Here is a 22,595-nt window from a genome sequence, read left to right on the forward strand (position 1 = left end):
ATAGCATACGCGGGTTCAGGAACCAAGGGGTAGAAACAGGAGTGGCCCCGCTTACCCTCACTCCCCATGACCCATTTGGGGAACCGGTGCTCCCTGCACACGCATCTTTAGGCTCTGGGAGTCTAGAGTGAGGTCAGCAAACTATGGTGAAGCCCAGGGACTCAGAAAGGTTTTCAGAGTTTTAAAGGATTACGTCTAAGCGGCTGGAGAAATACCCTATAATATCTTGATTTTTGCCTCTTGGCCTATGAGGCCTCAACTACTTGCTTCTCTGGCCCTTTAATTCAGGAAAGGTTTGCGAACCTCTGGTCTAGAGGGTTCCCAGAGGGAGAGCCTTTCTACCAGGGGGCACAGTGAGAGTCCTGGTAAACTTGAAGCTATGGTGGCCACCTCTTCATGTCAAGAGCCTAGCTGGCAAGGAAGGGAGTCGTCGGGTGTCTCAGATGCTGATGGCAAGTGAAAAGTAGAGCAGCCCAGGCCTCCGGTGCCCATGAGCAGAGACTCCGACTTCTCAGAGCAGAGGGCCTGGGTCACCCCAGCAGATGAGCAGTGGCTAGTCACGTGAGAGGAAGAGGGGCCTGCAGGGGGCCCAGCAGAGCCACGAGACCCCGAGTGTCACTTGTGTTCCTGGGACCAGCTGCAGAGGGGGGACTGGGGCCCGTCCCATTATCCTTTCTCTTGTAACTTCTCCCAGGAAGAGGGAACAACTTCAGTCTCGGAGGTCCTGCTCCAGCAGGTCCCTGTCGTCTAAGGGGTGCGGATGCTGAGGTGTGCCCCCCAGACCTCCTTTGGGAGGGAGGTTTGGCCGCCCCAGCTGCCTGGGATGGGGGGTGTCACTGCTGGCAGCTGCCCCCCAGCTGAGTGCCCCCCACCCCTGACCACTCGGGGCTTCAGGGATGGAAGGTCCGAGAAAGAGGGCTTTGCCTCTTTCCTGCAGGCTGTTCTGTGACTGTGGACTTCCCTGATATGGGCGCCGGGGCGGGGTTGGGGACAGAGACACATGCAGCAGGGTGTCATCCTCCAGGAAAGCCCGGCACCGTGTGGGATTAGCCGGCCCTCCCGATCAGGGTTTTCTGATCCGCGCCCGGCCCCCCACCCCGTCCTAGGCCTACCTCTTTCAGATGCTGAGGCAGACAGTTCCTGGGGGAGAAGACGTGCTTGGTCCTCTTGTACAGGCACCACAGCAGGGCGGAGCAGCCGAGCAGCAGGAGGGCCGCGCACACCGAGGCTGCCAGGACGATGGCGACAGTCCAGGACGGGGCCGTGTCTGCGGGGACAACAGGAGGCCGCCTTAGGTCAGGTTCAGGTCAAGGACACGACGGGGCACCTGACCTCAACACTGTCACCATCGCAATCCGGTGGGAGTCCCTGAAAACAGTGCTGGACGCTCATCTCAGAAGGGGTGGGAGGAAGCACGGGGCACCTGCTCAAGGATCCAGGGCTTTCCAGCGAGTGTCACCCCTTCCCATCTTTTTCCAGTTTTGGTTTCTGGCACGACGGCTGACATATGATAATACGCAAGAATTGTGAGCTCTGAGCCGTGAGCCTCCCCATTCTGGAAAAGCCTCTTTGGCCCTGAAGCAGATGAGGGGGACCCTGGAGCCCCAAACACATGCAGCGAAGTGTTTTGTGCTGCAGTTGGCAGAAGCTCTTGGCACCAGGCTGCGTCCACGCCGTGGCACTTAGAGACCTGCCCGAGCTCCAGCGTGCCCTCCAGGGGCCTAAGGCCACGCTGCGGGCACGACCCAGCGCCCGCCCTGGGTCTCCCTCTGGAGGAACACAAGGCTGCCCAGAGAACGTTCGCCAACACCTGGCCTTCCTTTCTTAGTGCTTCTGTTATAAAGAGCTTATGATGGCAAATCCTTCCCCCGCCCCTTTGAGATGCGTAGGTATCTCCTAAAACCCAGGGCTGTCTTTCTTTGAAGTTGCCATCGTCATGAAGGAGGGTCCCTCGCCCCCAGCTTTTGGCGGGGAAGGTGGAAGCCCGACTGGCCAAAGACCAGCTGGCCTTAGGCACCAATGGCGGATGTACATGGACCCTGACCTACCTTCCAAGCTGTGTTTCCTGATCTGTCCCTTCCCTGGTTCTCTCTCCTCTTCTTCTTCTTCCTTTTTTTTAGATTTTATTTATTCATGAGAATATTCAGAGAGAGAGGCAGAGACACAGGCAGAGGGAGAAGCAGGCTCCATGCAGGGAGCCCAATGTGGGACTCGATCTCGGGACTCCAGGATCACGCCCCGGACCAAAGGCAGGTGCCAAACCGCTGAGTCACCCAGGGATCCCCTCTTTCTCCATTTCTGATCCCTTGTTCTTCCTTTAAAACATCCGGGTCCCTCTTTGCCTCCTGCAGTCCTCACTGAATAAGATCTGCTTTGACCACTCTAACTAACATCCAGCTTTACCTCTGACCTGGGCGTCTGTGGTCCTGGCTCCCCTCATTCCAGCCCCAGACGCCTTCTCCTGCTACCCAGGGCCACCCACCCTCCCAGTGCCCGGCCACTGGCAGGCACCACCCGCCTGATTCAAACCTCAAGCATCTGGTGCTAAGAGTTGACAAGCAAATGAACCCTGCCCTTCAAGGGCAAGTCATTTGAAATGGAGTCATTTTATTTGCGGGGAAAATATTCATCCCTACTTGCACAGGGCAGACCAAAGCACGCTGGGGCTGTATCAGCTGCTGGTCCCCGCCCCCCACTCCGCTGTGCATGGCCCACAGACACTCCTTAGATGTCTGAATAGTTAGGGTGTTTGCAGAGAGGGCAGGGGTTGGGACCCCCTTCCTCCCTCGTCACCCCACTGTGTCTCATTCGTGCCAGCAGTGGCCTCACCATCTTTCCGGCCCCGCGCCCTTGCTGAGCTCAGGGGAACTCTTCCCTGATCCCCTGTGAATTCTCACTCGCTTCGTTTGCTAGAATTGAGGAGCGGTGCCTTCCAGCCTCCACTTTGAGCCCGTCCAACCCAGACATGTCTTTTCTCAGTGAATGCAGGGTCATGTGGTGAGCCAGCCGTGCCGCGGGGGACAACAGGAGGCTGACCTGGGATCTGGCGTCCCAGCTCTTAGGGAAGCCCCAGGCTCCCACCTGTCCATCTGGCCTTCCATCTAATGTCTCAGCAGTTTGCTGTGGGGCACGAATCCGGATCCCTCCGTGAACATGGACTGAATGCTGCTGGCCGAGCCCCCCCAAACTTGGCACCGTTGATGGCACCGTGCTGGGCCTCTGGAGGGCAGCGCCTGGGTCCCTGTGACCCAGCCGTGAAGTGTCAGTGTCATTTCCTTAAGGATGCTTCACGGGCACACCTGCTTGGTGGCCGGCAAATTCAAAGCACACTTTTGTGACTCCCCCCAAGAGAGAAAGGGTAAGGACAGGTCACCAGTGCTTCACACAGGCCAAGAAGTGGGGGAGGATCCAGGAGTCGAAAGCCTCTCCAGAAAGCTCTCTCACTTGGGTACAGCTCCCCCTGACCACACATTCCGGGGGAATGCATCTCCCTGCTTCACCCTCGGGGAGATCGGGCCTGTGCTCAGCTGTGCAATATATCCACTGGCAGTAAATTCCCGGAAAGGTAACCTGCTTCGTCCCTGTTCATTGACTAGCTGAGCAACTCTGGACAAGTTACTTGACCTCTCTGAACCCTCACTGCCCAGTCTGTAAGCAGGGTAGATCCTTAACAAGATGCTCATGTTAAAATTTGTTGTGAGGTTTAAGTGAGGGAACTATGTTTAATCTTTTTTTTATTTTTAAAAATTTATTCATGAGACACACACACACAGAGAGAGAGAGAGAGAGAGAGAGAGAGAGGCAGAGACATAGGTAGATGGAGAAGCAGGCTCCATGCAGGGAGCCTGACGTGGGACTCGATCCTGGGACTCCAGGATCATGCCCTGGGCTGAAGGCAGGTGCTAAACTGCTGAGCCACCCAGGGATCCCTAAGAGAGAACTATGTTTAAACAAATCTAGAGTGATGTTTGACAAAAGCGGGTTTTCAATGGGTTAGACTTTTCTAAAATGCTTGCGTTTTGTCATTCATGGGCAATCATTTGTAGCCACAAAATATTTGAGATATTTCTATCGTGGGTCAAATTGTAGGCCTCGAGGCTTGTCTCAGGACATAAACCTTTATGAATACTCCATGGTGTGATTTTAAGGACGTCATTACGAATAACTGTAATATCTAATGTACGAAGGGCTCACTGTGTGCCAGGCATTGTTCTGAGTCCTCCCACCCCCATGTGTGGTGGCACCACCTCGCTCTCCTTATTTTTTTTATAAAGATTTTATTTATTTATGAGAGACACGAGAAAGAGAGAAAGAGAGAGAGAGAGAGAGAGAGAGAGAGAGAGAGAGAGGCAGAGACAAAGGCTGAGGGAGAAGGAGGCTCCATGCAGGGAGCCCAATGTGGGACTCGATCCCAGGTCTCCAGGATCACACCCTGGGCTGAAGGCGGCGCTAAACTGCTGAGCCACCGTGGCTGCCCATTGCTCTCCCTATTTTGCAGATGAGACGGCTGAGGCACAGAGCAGTCCAGGACTCGTCCCATGTCCTGTGTTATGTTAATGGGGGAAGGACAGGACACTGGATGATCCTGAAATGCATTCAAGGTTTTGGGAAAGCAGGTGACAGGTGTTTAGAGGAAAGAAGGATGATTCTTTTTTAAAGATTTTGTTTACTTATTTTAGAGAGAGAAAGACAGAGAGCGGTGCGAGCATGTGAGCAAGGAGGGGTAGAAGGGGAGGGAGAGAGATAATCTGAAGCAGCCTCCACACTGAGCACAGAGCTCAATGCAGGCTGAGCCCCATGCATGACCTTGAGATCATGATGTGAGTGGAAACCAAGAGTCGGACACCCAACCAACTGAGCCTACCCAGGCGCCCCAAAAGAAGGATAATTCTAAGACCAGATATTCTAGTGACTCAAGCAGGACGGGGGCTCCCAAGGTACAGAATTCTGATTCAAGTAAAAATGATTCAAGAGAGGAACAGAATGAGAAAAAATATCGAGAAGATCTGTAGAAATAACATGTGGCCTAGAAAGTAACTTGCAGCCCACGAAGGAAGGGGTTATTGTTATTTAAAGACATTGCAGAGGGACGCCTGGGTGGCTCAGTGGTTGAGCATCTGCCTTTGGCTCAGGTCATGATCCCGGGGTCCTGGGATAGAGTCCTGCATCGGGTTCCCCGCAGGGAGCCTGTTTCTCCCTCTGCCTGTGTCTCTGCCTCTCTCTGTGTGTCTCTTATGAATAAATAAATAAAATCTTTAAAAAAGAAAGGCATTGCAGAGAGGCTCAGCTGGCTCAGACCCTCAGACTGAGGGAGAAGGACACAGGCAGTTCACTAGCGCACTGACCTTGGCCTTACCAATGGGAGGCCCCAACTGGGGGTGGGGGAGTGCGCGGAGAGAAACAGCAAGTGCCAGAGAAATCACCCCAGGGAGACAGCAGCAGGCCTTTCATTTTCTATGTGGCTCTGTGGCCCTGAGAAAACTTGCTGCTGCCATTGCCGAAGGGCTTTGGAGGACACCGCAAAGATTGTTGGCCTGGGAGCCGTGAAAGCATCCTGGGTTCAGGCAAACAATTTGTGCGTTTACAGCAACGAGATTAAAAAACTACAGGCCAATGAGCTTGATGTGGATCTCCGGAAAAAATAACAAACAACCCAGAATGGATAATTATGTGGTTATCAACACTTGGAAACAATAAGGATGATAACTCAAAGCAATTTTAGGAAGTCGCTCAAACTGGCTGCCTTTCCTTTTCCGGACAAGAGTGATTTGTTGCTAAATTATGGCACACAATGGGCTGGTTTTTCCCCAGGCTGCGTTCCTTAGAATGCTAATCCTCAAAAAAAGGTGTAGACAGACCAAATGCGCTAAAAGTGCTCAAATACACCATAAATCATCATGAACGCCGTGAGATGACACTGCACTTGGCAGTGGGTTTTTTTTTTCATTAAAAAAAATACTTTATTTATTTGAGAGAGAGAGAGCGAGAGAGAGAGCGTGAGCAGAGGGAGAGGGAGAAGGAGATGCGGGACTAGATCCTAGGACCCTGAGATTATGACCTGAGCCAAAGGCAGACGCTTACCCGCTTACCCGACTGAGCCACCCAGGCGCCCTCAACGATGTCTTTAAATAATAAAGAGGCCTGTTGTTTGTGTGCAGACAACCAGGCCACAAGTTTGGATCACCCTGTATGCAAATACGATGTGTCTGTATGTAAATGATCACAAGTGTCCGGGCCCAAGGTACTCTTCCCCCCTTCTCTCTCTCCTTCTTTAAGGATCTTTAAGATCTGTGAGCCACTGTGTTGAGGTCCTGGAGGCCGTGACAAATAGCCCTTGCTGGGGACAGTGATCGAAGCATCTACACTCGTCCTCATGTGTCTGAAGAGGCTGGAGACGTGCAGCCCGGGAAGGGGAGGCACTCTGAACTGGACGTGTTCCAGTCTGAGGACCCTGCGGATGCAAACACCTCGAGGGGGTCTATAAAGCTATCTGAAGGGCTCAGGGGAAGCAGAATTAGATGCTCCATCCGGACACTCACCATCATTGGCTGTTTGCTCACAGACAGGCTTGCTCCATTCCCCAGTTTTGTTCCGTTCGGGAAGAAACCCTTGAACTCGAACGCAGTAAGTTGTCCACGGCTCAAGATCTCGGAGGACCTCAAAGTCATACTGACAGGTAGTCAGCCACTAGGAATGAAGCCAAAAATAAAAACATGCCGCAGCAGTGATGGGACACCATCTTCTTCCCCCCTCCCATGCTCAGCAGTTATCATCTTTACCTTGGGCTCAAAACAGGAAGAGGAAGGAAGCAGGTGTTGCTCCCAGTTCATGTTGGGGGAGCCCTGGGAGCATTTTAAGGCCTGGGGCAAGGATTGACTGGTCCTGACAAACCATTTCGTTTGCTGGATTCTCTAGTTTAGATGCCATACAAACCATCCTACTCGCTTTCTCTCTATATATTTTTCAAGATTTTATTTTTTCATGAGAGACACACAGGGAGGTAGAGGCAGAGACATAGGCAGAGGAGGAAGCAGGCTTCCTGAGCCTGATGCAGGACTCGATCCCAGGACCCCAGTATCATAACCTGAGCCGGAGGCAGATGCTCAACCACTGAGCCACCCAGAGGCCTCCATGTGCTTTTCCTTCTAAGAGCAGGTTTCTGACCTTAGGGGCCCAGGGTTCTCTTTAGAATCGCTCCTCCACTGGAGCACCTGAAATGCCCTCATCAGGCAGCCCGGCTCCTCTGGGAGGCACACTGTGCTTCTTGTGGAGCCTCCCTGACTTGGCTTAGTATGAGCATAGGGTATCCTCACTGATGATATATTCCTGAATTTGGGAAACTAAAAGTTTCCAGCAAAATAAAGGGCCAGAAGAGTATATGTCACCCACATTTCCATCTTGGTTATATTTCCTGATAGAAGGGTCCTATTTAAAATGTGTTACATGAATAGGAACTTCAAGAGAAAGTGAGCACAGACTCTTTTTTTTAACTTTAGCAATTTGTTCTTTTTTTGGGGGGTGGTGGTGGTGCTGGGTTTGTTGACAATTTGTCTCTATTCCTTCATTGTAGGAGAAAGCCAAGCTTATTGACAAGGATTGGGTTGTACCACTGAATACACAAAGAATATGGTACAACTTCCAATAATTAAAAATAATTGGAATGGCTCTTGTTTCTAGGTATCCACTACCCCTAAAACCTTGCAATGCTATTTTTTCAGAGATTGAACTCAGGCCTGACCCATAGTGACAGGCAGGGAAGGACAGACATGAAGAGCCTCCCTGCTCAAGTCCCCTCTGATTGCTTTTTCCTGCCATCTTTGACACCTAGGCAATTTCTGGTTTTGTCCACTCACTTTCTCCTATCGGGATGAAATAGAATTTCTCGAAGTCTTTTTTTATGCTATGAGTTTAGGGACCTAATACGGCAGCCTTTTAACATAGCATTCTAAAGATGTACTTCTTCATTTGAGAGAGAGAGAGAGAGAGAGAGAGCACGAGTGGCAGTGGGGGGCAAGAGCCCACAACCCTGAGATCGTGACCTGAGCCAAAATCAAGAGTTGGACACTTAACTGACTGATCCAGCCAGGCTCCCTTTACACTGCATTAGTTCTAAAAAAGGAACCATACTGTCTTATGTCTATTGCTGAGGGAGCCCATTGCGGTCCCTTTTATGAGGGACCACTGACCCCATGGCTCCCAAAGGCCCCACCTCCTAACACCTTCACACTGGGTATTGGGTTTCAGCATGTGAATTTGGTGGGAGACATAAATGGTCAGTCTAGGGCATGTATAAACCGGTCCTGGCGACACTATAGGTACCCAGGAGGACCTGACACGTGGGGTGTCACACCAAAGGCAGAAGTGACAGGAAAAATGTGCAACCAGATGTCTATTCTGTGGGCACATTCTGGATGAGAAGCTAAGCTGGGTGTTTATTTCACACTTGGTGCAGGAGGCACTCAAGCATGGCAGCTGTGGAAACTGAGCCTTCATAAAAGTAGGATGTGAAGTCCTGGAGTGGGTTGGCTCTGTCAGACCTTTGTTACCCCAGAGCTTCACAGAGATGCCTGCATTTGATAAGTGACTGTAAAACTCATTTTCCTATATTGCTTTCCAGGCACACATCTCCCAGGGGCTTGACTATAAGCAAAATCATCTATTCTGTCAAGAAGGCTGATATCCTGCATCATTTCATGATCATAAAAACCAAGAGTTTTTTTGAGGAAAAATCAACTTGAAATTTTGAGAGCCTGTGCCATATGTATATGTACATATAAATTTAATTCCATAATTCCTAAGACAACACACACAGGTGACCCTTGTCTCCCAAACTCATGAGAATTAAGCAATAGGACCAACATCTAATAGAGAGGAGATAACATATATGCAACCTAACTTACACAACATATGTCAGTGAGTTAGGAGCACAAATGGCCTTCAGCTAGGAAGTGCTGAGTGTAAGAACAGAGCCTAACCAAGAGTGAATGAAAATAGCCTTATTATGTCTACATAAGGGGAAGGAAAAATCCCATGTATCCACCATACACATTATTCAGGTAACAGGGCAAGTTTAGTCTTTTCATTAAGTCATCAAACTCTCTCAAATCCTGTGAAGTAGGTAATTATCTCCAATTTATTAATGAAGAGGGTTATTTTTAAAAGATTTTATTTATTTGAGAAAGAGGGAGAGAGAGAGAGAGAGAGAGAGAGAGCGAGCAACCAGGGGGCGGGGCAGAGGGAGAGGGAGAGAATCTCAAGTGGATTCTGTGCTGGGTGTGGAGCCCAATGTGGGGCTTGATCCCACCACCCTGAGATCATGACCTGAGCTGAAATCAAGAGTTGGGACACTTAATTGATTGGGCCACCCCGCCAACACCTGGCACCCCATGAAGTGGGTTATTATGCCCGTCTTGCAGACACGAGGAGGTGGAGGTTGAGAATATGACTAGAGTCCCAGTAGCAGGGGCAACCTTCCAACTGGGTCAATCTCTTAGCTCATGTTTTTAAAGGAATCATCCCCTGAAGAGGAGGAGAGCAAGAAGGAAAAGTGGGGTCAGACAGGTAAAATGTGACACTGTTCATCTAGCGTCTGGGGGTGGGGCTGTCCTGAGTGTGGACTTGACTATCCTATGGTGTACACGGGGCATGGGGGTTCATACCATAGAACAGCAGTCATGCAGAATGTCACCTGATTCAGCGGACTCTGACTTCCGCTAGCCAACTGCTGAGTCAGCGCTACCTTCCTTCTCCTGCAACTTCCTTTCAGGCCTGCTCTCACTGTGTGAGCACCCTACCATCTGTAGTCTCAAGTCTGCTCTACAAATTTCCCCTGGGACCTGGGAAGCATGGCCAGATACAAGGCATCCCTCAAACTGGGAAGCTTCTGGCACTCAGAGAACCTGGCCTCAGATCCTCTGGACTATAAGGTACTACCATCTTGCAAGACCCTGACTGGATGGCCTCCTACCTCTTTTCTCCATAGTCAGGGGCTTAGATTAACACTAGACAGAGAAGGGGAACCTATGTCTGAAATGCATGGGATTTTCCAGGCTTACCTTTTCATCAGAGCCATTTTTCCAATATTGCACATTATAAGCCCATGAGTTATAAATATTTCTCATGGTCCATGTTTCAGGTTCATTCTCAATTTTAGGGGCTAAGAAACGCAGATGGAGAGAGTTAGCAAGTGCTTCTACTTGCATTCCAGGTGGTCCAATCATGGCTAAGAGGAAGAGAACAAAGCAAAAGGGCAGTCAAAAATCACATTTTAAAAACATCATCATTTTATTTTTTATAACTGTGCAGACCAACTGGTCTACTGAAGGATGTAAGATTGCTCTTTGATGTAAGATTGCTTTGATGTGGCCAAGGGGGGGTAGTTGCATTTTGTTTCTTAACAAAATCGGATAGCCTTTTGTTTTAGTAATCAAGTTTAGTCCATTTATGTTTATTGTCTTTCTGACATATTTGTAATTATTCCAACTATATTATTTTGTTTTTTCTACAAAGACTTTTTTTTTTTTTTTTTTTTTTTTTGGTTTGTTCCTTTCTTCTTTTTTCTTTCTATTGGGTTGAATTTTCTTTATTTCCTTTGCTGGGTTGGAAGCTACAGATGGTAACTTCTACTATTTTTAGTACCTAACATACATAGTTAATCATACGGATTTCCAACAGAGTCTGAAGCTGTTCTGTCCAAATGCTCTTTTACTGGATATTTATGTGGCTAACCCCTTCACTTCATTTGGGTCTCTGTTCAAATGTCACTTCCTCAGGGAGACTCTTTTACCACCCTATGTAAAGAGCAGCTCCCAACACAACCTGCCCCAGGACCCTGCTTTATTTTCTGGGGAACCACAGTCACATCTATCATAAAATATATATCTATTTGTTTATTTGTCTTCCCCCATTACAGTGTATGCTTCATGACAGCTGGGATTTTGTTTCACTATTACAGCTTCTGCACTAAGAATGTGCCTGACATATAGTAGGCGCTCAGTAATAATTGTACAATGGATAATAAGTATCTCTGGGTGACAGTGCTATTCAGGTTATATCCTGTATTCTTTTTTTTTTTTTTTTGAGGCTATCAATGGGCCTGTTTCCAGGATTTTACCCTGTTTTTAATATGCTGGTAGCTAAAAACCAGATAAGAAAACTTACTTTTTTTTTTTTTTAAACTATTCTTTTTTTTATTTTTATTTTTATTTTTTTTATTTATTTATGATAGTCAGAGAGAGAGAGAGAGAGGCAGAGACACAGGCAGAGGGAGAAGCAGGCTCCATGCACCGGGAGCCTGATGTGGGACTCGATCCTGGGTCTCCAGGATCGTGCCCTGGGCCAAAGGCAGGCGCCAAACCGCTGTGCCACCCAGGGATCCCGAAAACTTACTATCTTTTCAAAACAAGCATAAACAAATTCTTTCTGATATCTTTCCTGTCATATAAAGTCCAAGAGGTAAGTACTCAAAGTAGGGGAGTTGTTGCTAAAAGCATGGGTGCAGGGGCCTGGCTCAGAATCCTGGCTGGGCCACCCCTTATCTGTGTGACCTTCGGGCAAGCTGCTTATCTATTCTACATGAATTTCTAAAGGGAACTTCCACAGATGGGCCCCAATAGGGAACTGGAACCAGTCAGGATCTGGTAAGTCAGTGAACAATTACAGGGGCAGAAACCTGAACTATGATTTGAAAACTTGACTACTGTCAAGCTGCTTGTGTTTTTTTTTTTTTTTTTTTATGTTGACTTTTCTTAGTTTTTATAAAGATCCCTAGAAAAAAGATCATATTACTTTGATAATTTCTGACTCCAGAAATAAGAGTTTTGTTGCCCAAGCCTGGGACAGAATTGGGAGAGAGTGGAAGGGCATCCTAGCTGCATTCCCCACCAGGGAGGGTGAAATTCTGGGAGCCGTGGGGGTCCAGAGCAGGTGGTGGTATAAAGACCCCACTCTGAGTAGATGCGATCCTTCCAAATTTCTCTGGGGCTACTCCTTGAAAGGCTGCACCTGAGCCTTGTTAATGAGGTTCCTGTCACCCCCTATCCTCTTGCTGTCTCAACTGCTATAAGGTCACTTCATTAGTTTCCAATTCCTGATGTTCTAATTATGTTCACCTCATAACCTCTGGTGAGTCCCCCGCCAGATCTAACCTGGGGTCATTTTTTTTTTTTTTTTGATGCTTACCAGCCAGCCTGACCCAATGCATCTGCCATTAGCCAACTCCAGTGCTCTGTCCTTCCTTCTGGCCAAGCTGGCCGTCTGCGTCTGGTCTTCGAGTAACCTTTATTTGACACCTGTCTTGAATAACCTTTATTCTTCTATCTGTCATGTCACATTTCCTGACGTCCTAACTCCAAACTGACTTCCTCCCAGAAAATGTACTACATTAATCCTTCCCGTTCTTCTCATTGACAACACTGGCCTCAACTCATTCTATAGCCACCAGGCATTAATGTTGATAGATTTATATTTAATTATCATATTGACTTTATGGCTATCCCTTCCGGTCTCTCCCACAAACCTCTTTTGGGTCATAGATCTCCTTATTATTATATTTCCTAACCCCCTTCTGCAAGGCCACCCACTCTGTGGGGACTCAAAGAATTCCCTCTGACAGGCTACCTCCTGGGGAAAGAAAACCAAGGCATGATGATGGCATGACAATGAAATGGAAAACAAAGTGGCTTACTGTCATCCACAGGACAGAAGGTGATGTTTACCCAGTCAGAATGCTCATCTGCAAACTCAGCCCTGACTCTCAGGGTGTGATCACCATACTTGGAAAGACTTGAGAAATCACATTCCGTGAAGGCAGTACTTGTGCATAGATCCTGGAATTTCCTATAACTGTAAAATCAGAAAAAAACATGAAAGTTCTCACTCCAGTCCACTCTGGGGGTGACCAGTGCTTTATTAATCCCCACTACTAAAGGGTGATGGAGGATAATGCGAGAAAAATACACCAAATTCTTCATCATCAGTTTTGATGAACAGCAAGCTTATTTTTTTGTATGAGCATTTCCCAAACTGTGCCCCACGGGACTTCAGTGATCCCTGAGATATCATTAGTCACGTCAAAAATAATCTCTCCCAGGACGCCTGGGTGGCTCAATGGTTGAGCATCTGCCATTGGCTGGGGTCGTCATCTCAGGGTCCTGGGACTGAGTCCCACATCAGGCTCCCCACAGGGAGCCCGCTTCTCCCTCTGCCTATGTCTCTGCCTCTCTCTGTGTGTCTCTCATGAATAAATAAAATCTTTAAAATTAAAAAAAAAAATCTGTCCTATGGTCAAACGATCTGGGGCAGAAACAAGGTTCAACGTAAAGAGGTGTCTGTCTTCACAATAGAACTCCCTCAGCGACTTTCACAGCTTTCATGAGCTGTGTGCCTCTCCAACACGGGGCTGAGTCTTCGATATGTTTGACGAAGAAAGCTTCCCTCCTTGATTCTGCAATTTATAGAAGCAGAGGTACACAGTCTGAGGGTATTGCTATACATGGATTAGCCCAAATAAGCCTATTATAGGAATTTCAAACAACGTCCTACAAATCACTACGGCTGCTATTACTAGGGAAAAACTATAAAATGATTCATCTGTCTACAGATTTGTTGCATATGATTGCTTTAAAACACAGCTCGAGCCCTGAAGGGAGAAGCGTGGTAGAAGCGTGAAGCTTATAGAGGAAAACACTGTCTGGGAAGAGCCACCAGGTGCATGTGACCTCGAGATGTCACAGCCACCGGAGGACATGTAATCAGCTCCACCTGACCCGAGGAAACCCAGTCTCCTGTCTTGCAAGATGTGAGGATTTTGTCTGGCTGGTTCCTCTGTGTCCCTTCCTCCAATGTGGCTGTCCTCAGAGGGGACAACCAAGATGACAGTGATAAAAACAGTCAGAGCCCACTTGTCAAGCACGTAGGTTTTAGGCAGGGCAAGAAGTGTTTCATCTGTATTACGTCCCTGAATTTTCACAGCCCATGAGGGCAGGACGGAGACTGCTCCTACTCCATAGATGAGGTGCAGGGATGGAGAACCTAAGAAACTTGCCCAGTGGATCTCGGATTGGCTTGACGTTGGGGCTCACGGTCTTGGGCACCACCGCACACCTGGCCACATTCTAGGCGATACCCACAAGTTCTTGCTAAAAGTACGTAGAGGTCGGGATGCCTGGGTGGCTCAGTGGTTGAGCACCTGCCTTGGGCCTAGGGCGTGATCCTGGAGACCCGGGATCGAGTCCCACATCGGGCTCCCTGCATGGAGCCTGCTTCTCTCTATGTTTCTGTCTCTCTCTCTCTCTCTCTCTCTCTCTCTGTGTCTCTCATGAATAAATAAATAAAATCTTAAAAAAAAATAAAAGTACGTAGAGGTCATCGGGCTCAGCCTATCCTATAATCTGCTCGTTTCACTTACTATACCACAAACACTTCGCCAGTCAACTCTTCATGGGCTGCCTGACATCCCATCATTTGGAGACTCCAGGGGTCAGTGCATTAAGGCGGCTTTTTCACATGTGGCCACTTCCTTCATTTAAACTAATGCATCATCAACTGGCTGGAACATGGAGTATTTCAAAAGTTGTTTTGCAATAACTTCTCTTTTATCAAGTCATTTTTATTGCATTTAAAAATATTTTCCTCCCTGTGAAATAGGTAATATAACCCATTCTCCATATTTACATCTCATTTTCAAAGATGTTTCCAGGGCACCTGGGGGGCTCAGTCAGTTAAGTGTCTGCCTTGGGCTCAGGTCATGATCCTAGGGTCCTGGGATCAAGCCCTGCTTTGGGCTCCCTGCTCAGTGGGGTGTCTGCTTCTCCCTCTCCCTCTCCCCTCTGCTCATGTGCTCACACAAACGTGTGTGCACGCTCTCTCTCTATCAAATAAGCTAAATATTTTTTTAAAAAACCAACAAAGATGTTTCCACATTCAAATCACCAACTCATCCTCCAAAGTACCCCTCCTCTGGTCACCCTTACCCAGCACACACATACGGGAGAGTTTGTACACACAGCCTCTCAAGCTGAATTCTTTTTTTTTTTTTTTCAAGATTTTGTTTATTCATTCATGAGACACACACACACACAGAGAGGCAGAGATATAGGCAGAGGGAGAAGCAGGCTCCCTGTTGGGAGTAGAAACAGTCATGAAATTATCAAACCAATCAGGGGTAGAAAATGCACAGAGGGAAAGATGAGTGGCACAACAATCCTTCCTAAATCCTTGAGAAAACTGACAAAACTGGACTGAGGACTGTAGGTCGGACAAAAGCACTGCACCAATGTTGAGGCTGCCAACCTTGATGGCTGCAGGTGGTGATATAAAAGGTTACCCTCACTCTTAGGAAATTCATGATGAAAATTTAAGGGGCAAAGGGCATGACTTAAGACAGAGAAAGGGGAAGAAAGAAAGTGTGGTAATCTTAAAAATTGGTGAATGTGGACATAAGTGATTTGGAAGTTCTTTGCATTGTAGTTGAAATCTTTTTTTTTTAAGAATTTTTTTTTTTTTTAAATTTATTTATGATAGTCACACAGAGAGAGAGAGAGAGGCAGAGACACAGGCAGAGGGAGAAGCAGGCTCCATGCACCGGGAGCCTGATGTGGGATTCCATCCCGGGTCTCCAGGATCGCGCCCTGGGCCAAAGGCAGGCGCCAAACCGCTGCGCCACCCAGGGATCCCTGTACTTGAAATCTTAAAAGTGTTCTGTTGGCTGCAAATTACTTCGAACAAAGGAGCTCCCCAAAAAGTAAACAAAGGCTATCTTACTCATCTTCCTACTTCTTCCCTGCCTTAGCAGGCCTGGGCTATGTCTACAAAAGAAATTTGGAGGAGGAGGAGGAGTGTGGGATTAATGGGATCTAGGGACCTGTGTTTCCTCCTGCTTCATCAAAGGGACTATCTTTGCACATTTCTGGGTCATATTGGAAGCAGGTGTGTCGGCTCATCACCCTTTGGCCTCCTGTTGCTATTTGCACTTGGCGTAAAGGTGTGTCACCTGCAGTCTAGCCTGTGGCGGGAGAGGGAAAAATCGACCGGCAGGGCAGGTACTGGACGGTCAGAGCACCGCTGAGATAATTGTCTTGGTGATACTCACCCTTCCTTCATTAGCCTCTGCTGCTTTCAGAGGCTAGAGCTTTTCAGAACCAGCAGCTAGCTGTTTTACTTTCAAATTCAGGACACAGCCACAGAGTAGCTGAGCACCCACCATGCAAATTATCTGCACCCCACTGCATGGTGAGGTTCTGTCATAATCTGTTGGAGGGGATGGGTGGCTGGATGGCAAGGGCCTTCCTGTTTTGCATACCACAGTTTTCCTGGATGGCTTCCACTTGCAAATTGTTGACTTCTAGCAATACAGCTCTAATAAGCGGAGATGATATCAGTGACATTTTTTCTCTTAAAAAAACATCAATTGTGACAAATCCCATATGCTCATAGGGCAACAGGCTACCACTATGGCCAATGACATCCATGCCCACACGTGTCTGTATCTACCAGTGGCCCTGTGATGGTCAAATGCTGAACCATCACAACAAACAAAAAGCAAGAAAGAGTTGATGCATCTCTTTTCAGAGAAGAGAACTTTCACAAGAATTTTCCAGACAGAAAGAAAAAGGCCAGCAGGGAGGTTCCCTAGGAGTTATCATGATCATGCAGGTGACAGCAGTCAGGCTCTCACCTCTGGTCCAGCTCAGTGACCAGCTCAGGGCCCTTCTGCCAAGAGGATCCCAGACTCACCTTTGGTACTGGGCTGTGAAAGTCAGAGTCCCTTCGGGAAAAGCAGGCAACTCCCACTGGAGAATGTTCTTGAAATTAACTGACTTCATCCTGACGTTTTTAGGAGGTGGCACCAGCCCTAATGCTGTTAAAAAAAAGAAAAAAAGTTGGCATCCTTGCTCCTTAAAACCAGTTGCAGAAGTAAATGACCGTACCCAACACATGGGTCTCCCGTATGGTTCCACGTCTTCAGATAGGCATGTGGGTGAGGGGAAACGAGACATACATTAGCTGTACTCTCTGGATTTTATCTGAAGAACTGCCAGGGGGTGCTGGGGGGTCAGGGTGGGGCAGAGAGCAAGAGTAAAGTGGGGACAGTTGGGGGTGACCTGGATTTGGGTGATGGGAAAAAGGTGTGAGGGTGTGGGTAGATGGATTTTAGATATATTTCCAGAGGTATAGACTCTAGACTTTGTCTACATTAGGTATGGAGAGATTAATATTCATTCCCGGCTTGGGCACCTGATGTCCTGATTGGCACTGGGGGCAAAGACACCAAAAGTCTTATTTTAGCTGCGTTAGCTTGGAGATACTGGAGAGATAGACCTGCAGGAAATGTCCCAGACAGCTAGAGAAAGGAGCCTGGTGCACAGAGGAGAGATCCGGGGTAGAGATAGAAATCAATTTTTTTTTAAAGATTTTATTTATTTATTCATGAGAGACACACAGAGAGAGGCAGAGACCTAGACAGAGGGAGAAAAGCAGGCTCCCTGCAGGGAGCCTGAGGCTGGATGGACCCCAGGACCCCGGGATCACGACCACTGAGCCACCCAGGCGTCCCCATTTTCAATAGAAAATATCAAGCATACCCAAAAGCAGAGTGAAGAGTGTGATAAACCACTGGCCCCTCTTGCAGCCGGTGCCGAGGGACACGCACACTGAGCCACGGGCCTGTACTATGGTACTCCAGGGGGGGTTCTGCTGGTATCCCCTACAGGGCCGGCGGGCCGGGGCCTGGGCAAGATCTGGCCGGGCTGGAGGACCGGGGTGCAAACAGCCCGAGAGGCGGGAGGAAGGCCCGGAGAGTGCGGCGTCCTGGAAGGAGCCAGGGCCTCAGCAAGGAGGGCGGGAGGGGTCCGCTGCTGTTGGAGGCCGGGGAGGAAACTTGGAGGAGGGCTGAAAAGGTTTCGGTGGCTTTAGAGCCCCGAAGCCACAGAGCTGGGCGGCGGAGAGGCAGAGCTCGGATGCCGGGGTGCTGAGGCTGAAAGGGAGGCTCCGGGGCCGCGCCGCGCCCGCACTCCCGGGGCGCCTGGGGTCCGCTCGGGGGTCGCCGCCCGCGTCGCGGCTCGGCCTCCAGCTCCCCCGCGCGGCCGGGAGCCCCCTCCCCGCGGACCGCTCACCTGACATCAGGAGGCAGCCGCCCAGCCAGCTCCGCAGGCTCCGCCGCATGGCCGCGCCGGGAGCCGGCGGGGGGCGCTCGGGGGCGCTCGGGGGCCGCGGCAGCCGCCGGGCAAGCGCCCCCGTGCCGGCTCCCGCAGGCGCCGGCCGACCTCCCCGCTCCGCGCCGGGGCCGCTTCCGGGTGCCGGAGGGCGGGGCGAGCCGAGGCCCCGCCCCCGCGGAGGCCCGCCCCGCCGAGGCCCCGCCCCCACGAGACCCCGCCTCCACAGAGGCTCTCGCCGAGACCCCGCCCCCGCCAAGGCCCCGCCCCCGCCAACCCCGTCTCCGCCAACGCTATCTCCCCCTAGGGCCCCGCCCCCGCCGAGGCCCCGCCCCCGTCAACCCCGCCCCCGCCAGGGCCCCGCCCCCGCCCACCCCGTCTCCACCAAGGCCCCGCCCCCGCCAAGGCCCCGCCCCCGTCAACTCGTTCTCCGCCAAGGCCCCGCCCCCGTCAACCCATCTCCGCCAAGGCCCCGCCCCCGCCGAGACCCCGCCCACACACAGGCCCCGCCCCCTGGGGGCCGGAGCCCTAGCGCCGGGCTGGGGCTGCTGGAGGGGGGGCGGGGCTCGGGAGCTGGAGGAGGGGAGACGCGGAGGGAGGGGACCTGGCTTCCCCACATCGCGTGGGTGGAAAACACCGGTAGGAAAACGGTTGCGAAAGTGCACGTACAGTGTGCCCCGGATCTGGGGGACGCCGCCCCCCAACATTAAAGGCATGCTTTTCCAAGTTAAATAAACACACTGGGACGCCCACCCAGAGCTTCTCTCCGGGGTTACGGGTGGTGCTGGTTTTTCTTGATACCCATTCAGTACTGCCCAAGTTTTTTCTTTTTTTTTTTCCACTATGATCCCCTGTCCCTGCAAATAGGTTGATTTTAAAGCACGCTCGTGAGCAGAGACAGTTGAAAAGGGTCCTCGTGACCCCCTCCCACCCTGGGATAAACGCCACAAAACTAGTCATTTGTTGGGCAAAAACTCTCTTTCAGGAATGCTTGAGAAAGATTTAATTTCCCCTTTCGAAGCTTGGGCAGTGGTAAGGTTGGAAAACCCAGAGCTGGGTAAGTACAGGGTGATGCAGTGCCCTACTTGCTGTCTGATCTTAGAATGCTCCACCAGGAACACAGCAGGGGAGAGGAACGTTCCCTGGGTTCCACCTGGCACACACAGGGACTTTTGTTTAACCCTAGAGATGCCAGCAGGACCACAAAGCGGCTTGCCTATTTACACTCTCATGAGAAACTACTCTGAACACTGTTACCCAGTATGTATTAAAAAGTATTTATTATCCTTCACCCACTGAAGACCAGGATACAAAATGGAAACACACACAGAAAAGCAGCCATATAAAGGGTATTCCAAAGGACCACTCTGGAACTCTTTCAAAATATGACAGATGACTTAGAGGGCAGAGAAATGGACTTCACACGACAAAGTCCCTTTCCTACTGAGAACAGTTATAGAAATAGTAGTCTCTTCCAAGTCCTTGAGCTAGGACTCATAATTGTTTTTCCCCTTTGGGATGGATCTAGAAGAAAGGGCTGAGAAGTTGGCTCTTGGGGCGAAGGGAGCGAGACAGGAGGCCCCACACAGTTGATTCACCTTGTGAGGGGTCTCTCAGGGTTGCAGCACCTTCACCTTCACCGGAGTCTTCAACCCTGTGTATTTTTGAATATTTCTCCTAGCACCACAGGATCTTGGAGATGACCTAGTCCAACCCCCTTACTTCCTAACTGAAGAAACAGGCTCAGAGAGGCAAAGCAAAGTACCCAGGGTCCCACAGGGAAATAGCAGCTGAGTCAGACCTGAGTCCCAGTTCTTGTCTGGTTTGCTCCATGATGTTCTGGGACTTCCCTTCCCCCTCTCCGCCATCCACAGGAACTGTGGTCACACACAGGACATGTGGAATCAGTGCACACAGCGCTTCTTAAATGGTTAAATAGGCTCTCCGGGAATTTTATGCCTTATTTCTTCTGAAGACCTTGAAACAATTTTACATTTGCTCTCTCGCTCTTTTTTTTTTTTTTTTTTTAATCTTACAGTTTGGCTCTGAGTCTCTACCCCTCTCCCTCATGCAAATATCTCCTATTAGTCACCTGCCAGATGCTAGAGTTATTTCTGTGTGTGAGTTTGTCTTCCTCCAGACTGGAGTTCCTCCAGACTCCAGTTGAGGCCATCTGACAAATGGCCAGGGGTGCAATTCTCTGAGTGTAGGTGACAGAATGTGACATCTGGGAGGAGCCCAAGACTGGGCAGGACCTTCCCTATTTCCAAATTGGAACCTGTGCTTTTGTTTCTTTGTAGGTCCCCTTCCTTTCTCTCTGGCTACCTTCCCTTCCTTCTCTTTTCCAGCCTGCCTTCTGGCTCCTTCCTTGAGCCTGCTGGACTCAACACTGCTGATTGCTCCCTCGATCAACCACGCTGAGCGTCTAGCTTTTCTCTCCCCACTCCCACCCTGGCCAATTTCATGATTTCCCAGAAATCTTGTAGGGCCATGGGCCACCCCTGCAAACCCCAGGGAAGCCTGCTCCTTACTCTGGGAGATAGGATGCAGAAACATAAAGGCAGGAGAGTAAAGGGACTGGACAGGGCATTTCCCCTTCAAAGTGCATCACTTGGGACATGTAAACAATGGGACTTGGGCTGAATAGTCCTAGAATTCCAGACTCTCCTCCCAGGCTGGTAATTTGCATAAACTTTGCATAGGTGACATCACCAGGAACCCTGAGCGCCCACCTTGGTCTCCAACACCATCCCTGCGGGAACACTTGCAAACCACAAAGGAACAAGTGACAGTGCATGGAGGGAAACTCTGGAGGTATCTGTCAGTCCATGGAAATATTTGGGGGTTCACCTCATTATATAGCCATCTCCGATGTCAACATCTGATTTAGAACTGTCACTTTCATCAGAAAGAACATCTTCAGGCCACTGGCACTCTGCAGAGGGGGTGGGGAAGAGGGGCTGTGTCCTTTCCCCGCTGGCCGCCAGCAAACTTGTTTCCAGGCTGTGGGACTCCTGTAGGTTGTATGTCTCTTCTGGAAAACTTGGTAGCCCTGGAGGGACCTCCGAGTCATCATCGAGGACCCTCATGAAAACAGAGCTTAGGTTTACATTGAAGGTAATTTTGTCCCCAGACCCTCCAGTGGACCAGCTGTCCTCCTCGGTAATGGGGTCCTGGAGCTGCTTCCCTCTGCACTCATAGGCCCCACTTGTGCCTTCTGACTGCCCCGGGCTGGGCCCGGATGGCACCAGGGGCTCAGTGTCAATGTCAGTGTCAGGCTCTGACGGGTCAGGTTCCTCAGAGTCCGGCTCCATGCAGTCCTCCGGGGTGGCCGAGGAGGCAGAGGCTGGACCCAGAAGCCTGCCCACCAGTCCATGCATGGTATAGCCACCTGCGTTTGTCTGAGGGGCTGCTGTATCATCATTGCTGTCACTCTCGTCGTCATAATTATAATCCCACACTTTCTTCTTCCTGTTAACGTGAATCACCTCCACGAAAGCCACTGTTTCTAATGGTGGCATCTCAGGGAATACCCAGGTTGAGAAGTTATAAAAATTCTTAAAAAAAAAAAGAGAGAGAGAGAGAGAGAGAGAGAATATCAATTGTAAGTGTTCTTTACTTTTTGACATAACATAGCTCAATGACAGTAACTGCACAGGGGTGAGGATGGCAGTGCTGATGCCAGCATAATCAGTAATAGGAGCTAACGGTTATGTTGTATTTACGATTTGCTGGGCAAATAAGTCCTACTGCCTACTCATTATAATGCATTTTGCCCTCACAGCCATGCCACGCAGTAGGCTCACGATTCTTATCCCCATTTTACAGATGAGAAAATGAGACAGAGAGGTGAAGCAATTTACCCAAGGTTCATGAATAGTGAGTAGGGGAAGCTGGATTTCAAGCTAGGTAGGCTGCCTGCAGCAGAGACGAGGTTCTGGCTTCTACTCCTGCCTACTGTGCTCCCCTTGCTGCTTCCTGCATGTCAGAGTACCCATCCAGTTAGATTCTGGGCTATCAAGACATTCTTAAAGGATGCCAGGGAATTGTGGGTGAGGAGAGACTCTAAGGGAGCCGATTCCATTGGGGTCACAGTCCCCTGGACTGGAGAGAGGGTCTTAAGGAGGCAGGAGATCCCTAGAGTCAGGGGTGAGAATGGCAAGACTAGAGCTCACTCTATCACAGCTCTTAGAACAAAGCACTGCCAGGATACAGTTGAGTGGGGTGAGCTAAGGAGAATACAAGGCAGGCTGAGTCTTGCCATGTTGGTGGATTCTGCTCTAGGTTCACGACCATAAAGCTAATGGGGAGGAGGTGATCAGCCTGGAATCGTCATCCGCATTGTCTTCTTCTCTATTCTCCTATGCCTATCTGGGTTGCTCAGTTTGACAAACCTGCTCTTCCTCTATCCTACCCAACACAGCCTTGGGGTGAATTTTTCAA

The 22,595-nt window shown here is 49.8% G+C and overlaps 1 protein-coding gene across 8 annotated transcripts in view; it reads right to left on the bottom strand.

Moving 5' to 3' along the window:
* The window catches only part of IFNAR2 (interferon alpha and beta receptor subunit 2), a 56,501-nt gene that overhangs the window by 5,551 nt on the left and 28,355 nt on the right, over nt 1-22,595 (bottom strand). For 5 of the 8 annotated variants that reach the window (XM_072740784.1, XM_072740783.1, XM_025985147.2 and 2 more), the window contains exon 9: nt 20,162-21,709. In XM_072740784.1, coding sequence (XP_072596885.1) covers nt 20,999-21,709 — 711 coding nt within the window. In that variant the 3' untranslated portion in view covers nt 20,162-20,998. Of the gene's footprint in view, nt 1-1,112; nt 1,268-6,539; nt 6,688-10,055; nt 10,223-12,685; nt 12,844-16,734; nt 16,859-18,113; nt 18,293-20,161; nt 21,710-22,595 lie in introns of those variants that run through there. The other 3 variants (XM_072740785.1, XM_072740786.1, XM_072740787.1) reach the window with 2 other exon arrangements.

This window comes from Vulpes vulpes, chromosome 15, assembly GCF_048418805.1.
Source record: "Vulpes vulpes isolate BD-2025 chromosome 15, VulVul3, whole genome shotgun sequence".
Classification (NCBI taxonomy): Eukaryota; Metazoa; Chordata; class Mammalia; order Carnivora; family Canidae; genus Vulpes; species Vulpes vulpes.